A 7,764-nucleotide genomic window follows, 5' to 3' on the forward strand; every position below is an offset into this window, starting at 1 on the left:
TACAATGTACCCTCGGAGTATACCCCAAGTACACCCCAAATTAGGGGTGTAAATAAGCCGAGTCTGTGCAGGCTCGACCTCGGCTCGTTAATGAACTCATGAGCATAGCTTATCAAGCCACGAGCTCGAGCTCAAACTTGAGCTCAACCTCGTCTCAGCTTGGCTCATTTACTCGCGAGTTGACTCGATTAGACTACTGCTACTTTTTTCGATATATTTTTTGATGAGCTGTCGTTGCATCTCCTCCTTCCTGCCATCAATTGCTTATCTGATGAGCTCAAATAAAAATTGAATTTTTAGTTTGAGCTCACAAGTCGGTTGTTGCCACTACGAGCCCAGCTCAAGATCATCATCTAAGCTCAATCTCACAAATTGACAGACAACCTTAGCTCGACTCATCTACAACCCTATCTTGAATACACCCGAGTACACCCCCAGTGTATCCATGTGCATGAGCGGATTATTCGCACGTAATTAATTTTATTTTATGTTGCTATAGTTTTTTCAATGCTCATCATTTATCAATTTGGCTATTTTGTTTTTCTTGTTTTTAATAATTCTTGTTGTGTGAAAATGTGTATTTTGCTTTTAATATTTTAGTTGAAATAATGATAATTGTAATGTGATGTAAGAGATTTGGAGGATATAAATGTAAAAAATACAATGCAGGTGGTGCATTAGATAAAGAGGTGGTGGTGGTGTGTATGTAAATGCACTAAAATTAATCTTTTAAAAAACAAATCTTTGTCCGTCTTTTATGAAATAAAGAAGTACGATTTATTTTTTATTTAATACGAATAATAATTACTAATTAATAATGATTATGGTCGCATTAAATAATATAACGCATGCTAAAGTCCACAAAGTGCGCTGCTCATTAGACCGCGTCGCACGTGCGATATGGTGAACCGTTGTAAACCGGTCCGGTCCACTTATATGGTTAAATTTGTACCCCTCGCATCTCTTCTTTATTTCCCGTTGCTGCCTAACTCAACTACATTTCTTTATTTGTTTTTTTGGAGTACCAATTTCAAATTTGTTGAGAAGAAGAGGAGGTAAACGAGTTCAGAAACCCTAATTCATCCATGAATCGATTTCTCCCTCTCAAGATTCTATAGTTTTCTTGCATGATTCTGGGGCAGTGGATTGCAGGTTCTCTGGAGGTCAGTGGAGGAAATGGGCTGCTTCTTGGGGTGCTTCAGGATCAAAGATGATGGCAGCCGAAAATGCCATGTGCTATCCAAGTTCTACTCCTGGAAGAGGAGGGTAGGATAATAGCTTCGATCTCTGTTTGGTTTGATTGAAGAATCGATTTGGTATTAGATGATCGTCACTCTCTGTGCCCATTCACTGTTTTTTTTTTTTTTTTCTTGTCTTATAAATTCTAGGATCTGGTGTTGGATAGGAATCAGTACTCTTCAATGGTTTTATCTGAAGGTAATGAAGTATTCACTGGTGGATCTTGATCACCTTGAACAAGTTTTAGTCGGGCTGACATTTTTTCTTATCTTTTTTCATTGATTATTGAAAGAGAGAGGCTCTCCTACTGGGAAAGCGGAACAGGTGTTTATCCAAGAGAGTTTTGACGGGGATGATAGTGTTAACGAGAAACTAAGGCAAGAGGTGTGTGTTGGACTCCGACCTTACTCTGATTTTATATTTTCTTATCCCATTAACTACTTTGTTTTTTTCAACTGTGTATTACAGCACTGTTACCATGCAAATTCGAGCTTTTTAGCAAGTTCAGGAAGAAAAACTATGGGATAGAGAAGAATGATCTGTAAAAGGGAGCGTTGTGTCAAAATATTTGCTGAGACTTTGCACCACAGCACCAGCCAATTTTGTACACCTTTTCTATTCGAATATCAACATTCTTATAAGATAATGCACACTTTGAAATGAGTTAGTCTACGAAGTAAATGGTAAATTATCATAATCAAATGAGTCAAATATCTTTATATAGAAAATCTATGTGATAAGAATGATTAAATCTCTAAATTTAAATGGGATTAAAAGTGCGTAGAAGTGCAATGAGCACTAATAACTAACCTTTAAAAAGGTAAAAATGTTATAATCAAAGTTACATGGATCCATCATCATTGATTATAAAGCTCGAGATCACTTAATTATTAAGGTAGTTGAACCATCGTCATAGATTATAAAAAATATTTATAAAAAGAAGTGAATGAGATAGCTTAGTTATATGTAATTAGAACTATTTTAACTAGACTTATAATCATATTTGGATCAGGATTGCTATTATGTAGCTTGCTAGACATTCGTCTAGGCCTATTCAGTTAATTCATGTCATCAAGTTAGAAGTTAATCTTAAAGTACACAGTATGAATTTTGTAAACACAAGAGCATTATTATGCTAGAGAGATTTTGTCAAAAGCACACGACTAAATCAAGGGTATAATTAGTCCAAATGGGAGCGACGATAGCATAGTCACAAAGGCTTAATTACATTTAGAAGAGACCCAACCAAAAGTGCATGGCTAAGTCTAGATGGGATCTAACAAAAAGATCATGGTTTGACTGCTAAGAATGATTGAGTTTAGAAAAATAAAAAATCATTTTTGCTTGAAAATTCAAAATGATGAAACAATGCAGATTACAAATAATCACTAGATAACAAATAACACTCTCCTAATTTAACATTTTCCTCTATGCTAACAAAACACTATTCCCTTAAAGTATTAGATCACGTATGGATTGACTGGTTTTCGTGATATGCCTGATTGGATTCATATAACACCATTCTTATTTCTTGTTTTAAGCTAAACTGTTTTGAAATTGATGAAGCATTATCAGTGTTTTATGTATGTGTAGCTTTAGTAATGACAATTATTTTGAAGTTGTTGTCGTTTCATTTGTTTGCTGAGTGATTATTTGTCATAAATATAAAATTTAAGGGTTGTTTCCTCGGCGAATTTATTTATTGACAACAATCTCTGCATGACATTTTTACAGGCAAAATTCCTCAAAACTTGTGGTGCTATACTAGAAACTCCAATCGAAATCCGCCAAGCATCAGTTCAGCAATCTGCAGCTTCTGATCCACACTCTATAAAGATCAACTGGGACCAACAGCTTGAAAAAACTGATAATCTTCCTGCAAAGGATCCCGAAACCTTAATTTTCAAAGAAGATACACTCGAAAGGTAGAACTCCTCAATCCTTGCTAAAAAAAATTAAAATTACACTGTTTATGATCAATTAAATTTTATATTTATTTTTCTTTGTTATTTAGCTGCAAATATGAGGAAAATAATGATGAGATGAGGAAGATAGTAAGGTTCGAAGAGTTGAATCATTCTGTAGCTGGGAAAATAAATTCTTCTGGCTTAGATATATCCCCTCAAACTGAAGATGGGATACAACCACATGGTTCTGAGTCACCTTATCCTACTCCACTGAACTTATTGGATGAGATGCAAACACCAGGAACCATATATCCGCCGAAGTGGGAGAAGTTCAACCACAGGATCAGAGCTCAATTTGTTTATCCTGTTCCAGCACTCTCTCAAAGTTCATATGCTCTATGTGAAGACAGGGAGAAGACACAAAAGGCTCAACCTTCTTCCCTAGACAAGGAGTTGAGACCTCCATTGCCGAAGGATGGGAAGAAGAACATGATTGAACCTTCTCATTCTGATAAAAGTCCCGACGAAGATGGGCCGATTATCATCGCTGCTGCAGCTAGTTCGAACGATGAGGAGCTTTCACGCATCTCTCCGAAACAATGGGATGGTAATGGGATTCCAAATTCGACGACGAAGTATAAGGAGGTCTATTAAACCTTTCATTCAAATATCATATTTTTGGGGCATTTACTTACACAGCACACCATTCTCATGTATTTGCATATCTCACACCTAAACTTTAATATTTACACACACAACACTGAAATCTTTCATATCAAATCAAAAAATAACACTATTACCACTTTTTAAAAGTGAAATACATATTTTTTATGTGTAGGCTTAAAAGCATCAAAGTGATAATCGCTAAATATGTGCATTAATTCCAGGATCAAAGAGTTAGTTGGCATGCCACACCTTTTGAAGTGAGGCTGGAGAAGGCCTTATGGGATGAAAGGGTTTATCCTCCCAGGTTTGTTTTTCACTATTTTATTTTATATGCTCAATTTTTCTTTATCGCCACATGATTGCATGCTTCAGAACAGTGCATCAGATTATCTATCATTTTTTTTTTCTTGACATCACTGCATTTACATACACACCTCACAATTTTAATTTATTTAGATATCTAACACCTAAACTTTCATGCATGCATACATAACACTCAAATCTAGGATACCACATAAAAACTGCACTATTACTTTGTTTTAAAAGGAAAATACACCTTTTTATGCATAGCTTTTTGATAGCAAGGTGTTATAAATATAAATATCAATTGTGTTATATATATATATATTTATATATATATATATATATATATATATATATATATAAATATTATAAGTATAAGTATGTATGTAATTAGGTCTATTGTTTTTCATGTTCTTGTTTTCACAATATAACTTTATACTTATTATTTTTATTTCAGGAAGCTTGATGGAGGATTAGTGGGTATCGAAGATGAGAGCAGAGTATGAGATGTAATTAGGTCTGTTGGCATGTCGAAAGTATTACATATCAATTAGTGGGGTGTGAACATTCCAATTTCGAGTTTATCCAATTATGTGCGTTAAATCGGCTTCAATTTATGGAATTTGGCTTGAAATTAAGTTGTGGATTTAATAATAATTTGATTTTAGGGACCCAATCAAATTAATTGGTTAAGGCTTTGTTCGGGGTAAATTTCTTCCCGTATTATTTTTTTTTATGGACAAAATATATGATTGTGTAATTGTAAAAAAACGAATCATCATTATATTATTTAAGTAAAAAAAAAAAGTGTAATGGTTCTAAAAAGTTTCAAATTTTATTGCTTTTCCATGCAAATTTTTTAGAATTATTTTGACAATATTTGCAGTAGGCACATCAATCCTTCTGTTGTAAGTTAAACTAAGAATCAGAAGAACGGTGACTTTACAATTATATTATACTCATATTTTTCGGTTGGCTATAGTGAATTAGTTTCGGCGGCGGTGTAATTTTTAAAACAAATATATTTCATCAGCTGTTTCTATTAAGACCTTCTAGGTGATAATTGGTGTAAGTGAATAGGGTCCTTACCATGAGTTGTGAAGTTTTTTACCCACCTTCGCATCTCTGCTAGTTGTGTAAACTTAATTGAATATTAAACATACCTATACGCTCGGAAGGAGGGTAGGTAGACATATGTTTCTTGTTGGTACAAATATATTATTACATGATTCTATTAATTCTGCTACTGCTTATGTAATTATCTTCATTTTACTTTTTTTTTTCTGCAATGAATTGGATGAATGCTTAAGAAGAAATGCTCTTATTTCATAAATGCGATAGTATTTCATTTGAACTTCATTTACATTTTACATTTCAATTAAACCTATTGTGATGTAAAATTTGTTGTGATTGCATTATGATCCAGAAGGGCGGTGTAATTCTCTACTCAGTGGTACCCCCATTGAATTTCTGGGTTATCGATAAGTACAACGTTTCAATGCAATGTTAGGAAAATATTTATTTATGGGCGCAAATTGGTGCTGCTAGGGTGATAAAATAGATTTCTACCAAATTGATTCAGGGTTTCATACCTAAAATCTAAGATTGGGTCAGTTGGAGATTTGGAGGAGACTTTAGGGTGACATGCTAGAATACCACACTGACAATCCAGTTACTTTAAAGAACAAACTCTATGTTAGCCAATGTTCTTTATGCACTCGAAAGAAGTAAGAAAATAGATTTGTTTTTATTGTCACCAGCCACATTAAATTCTAAACATCTCATTCTTACACTTTATCCAGGTCGCCGCATGAGAAAGGTAGTTTTTACATCTCAAAATTCACCAAACAAATTTTCAATAAGTTTTTTCTTTCAAGGAAATTTGGATTAGAACATTCTGATTTAAATCTAATTATGATAGGTTTTTTTTTAATCATTGAATTTACATTATTAAACTAGTTTTAAATAAATTTAATAACTAAAACTTGTCCGATGATTTTTTTATGCGATTGTTAAAGATATTATTATTATTATTATTTCTGGAATATAAAAAAATAATACTAATAATAGTATCTTTACATGATATTTACGCGTGCATCAATTTGAGTCTTCACGTAATTCATCACAGTTTACTATTATTAGTTTTTATAATTTTTTTTGTTTTTCTTGACCATATTAATTATATTTTCCAAAAAAAATATTATAATAAAGTAATTTTTTGTAAGGTTTGAGCGATTGTTGCATGCGGACAGCGCACAACTCTCCGATCACAGCCGCGGCTGTATGACAGTGGGACCCACTGTATCATCTTATATGTATGACCATATAAGGAAACCGCTTTTCGTTATATAACTTTTCTGTCAAAAATATTCGTATATGCGACAAATATACTGCATTAGAATAAGTACATCGGGTGTAACATTGATAAATATATTCAGTATCAATACTCAACTCTCTAAAATGAATTTCTCAAACCATGGAAAAATTATTGATAATCAAAATTAAAAAAACTTACCACTAAAAACACAAAATTATTGATTCCGCCACCAATTTCTCAAACAGAGGAATGATAGAACACTAATGAGAGCAGACTGTGCGAAAGGAGATGAGATCAGAGCGATGATGAAGCTCTAATTTATCTTTGATTGTTAGCAATATGTCAATGGGAAGATCGGACCATGATGAAGAAATTGACGAAGAAGTTGCATTGAAAAAGAGGATCAAGGAGAAAAAGAAGAAGACCTAAGGAGGAGGAGGAGGAGGAGCAATCATTCAATGTTGATGCGGGGTATTTAAATTTTGCTGCTCGGAAGTTGGAAGAACTAGCGGAGACAAAACTTGTAGTGGACCAATTCATGCGATGAGGAGGGATTATTGCGTCGCGTGCGCCGTCCAATGAAATTAAAAAAAAAAATTAAAAGTGGGCCCACTGACATACACTTTTTGGTAAAAGAAGAGTTTGTATTGGCCCACTACACTGAGTGCGGACGCAATAATTTTACTACAATGAGAGGGCATATTTCTATTATAAGCTTCTTAAAACGATTATTTATGGCAAGAATGAACTCAATTTTTTTTTTCTCTCTTAATTAATTACGCTGAAATTGAATGAACCTTAATCGTCGCAACGTATTCTTTTTATGGTAATATGTTTTATTTTTTCTTGATTTATATTTTATATAATTGAAAATAAATATTATTTGTTGCCAAATATGTAGCATATGTTGAGATATCTAATTTGATAAATAATCTATCAAAATATTATGATATATTTATGTTAAGATGTGAATATTTTAGAAAGATTTACATATGTGTACTTTAAAATTTTAAATCATAGATAACCCCCTCTCTCTCAGGAGTTTATTTAAACATAAATCTTATGTTTTTTTTTCCCGTTATATTTATACTTTCTAATATTAACTAATAGTGTAATAGTTATAACAAATTTCAAAATTTTTTGGTTTTCCATGCGAAGTTTCTAGAATTATTTTGGCAATATTTGCCGCAATCACAGACGCCTCAATCCTGCTTCTCTCCCTAAATGCTACTTTAAAACCGCAAAAAAAATAAATAAATAAATAAAATAAAAATAAAATAAAAATAAATAAATAAATAAATAAATAAATAATATATATATATATATATGTAT

At 32.7% G+C, this 7,764-nt stretch overlaps 1 protein-coding gene across 2 annotated transcripts; it reads left to right on the forward strand.

Annotated features, from left to right (window-relative positions):
- The first annotated feature begins 850 nt into the window (after window positions 1-850).
- On the forward strand, window positions 851-4,830 carry LOC110029665 (protein JASON-like). Of its 2 annotated transcripts, none has more exons than XM_020732061.1 (8): window positions 851-1,055; window positions 1,143-1,266; window positions 1,389-1,437; window positions 1,532-1,623; window positions 2,974-3,164; window positions 3,254-3,791; window positions 4,034-4,116; window positions 4,573-4,830. In XM_020732061.1, the coding sequence occupies exons 1-8, from the start codon at window positions 901-903 to the stop codon at window positions 4,619-4,621; spliced, it is 1,281 nt and encodes a 426-aa protein (XP_020587720.1). In that variant the 5' UTR covers window positions 851-900; the 3' UTR covers window positions 4,622-4,830. The 2 variants fall into 2 exon arrangements, with proteins under 2 accessions (XP_020587720.1, XP_020587721.1); XM_020732062.1 differs by having other exon boundaries at window positions 1,022-1,055; window positions 1,153-1,266.
- Window positions 4,831-7,764: the final 2,934 nt, after the last annotated feature.

Source organism: Phalaenopsis equestris, unplaced genomic scaffold (genome assembly GCF_001263595.1).
Source record: "Phalaenopsis equestris unplaced genomic scaffold, ASM126359v1 Scaffold000600, whole genome shotgun sequence".
NCBI lineage: Eukaryota > Viridiplantae > Streptophyta > Magnoliopsida > Asparagales > Orchidaceae > Phalaenopsis > Phalaenopsis equestris.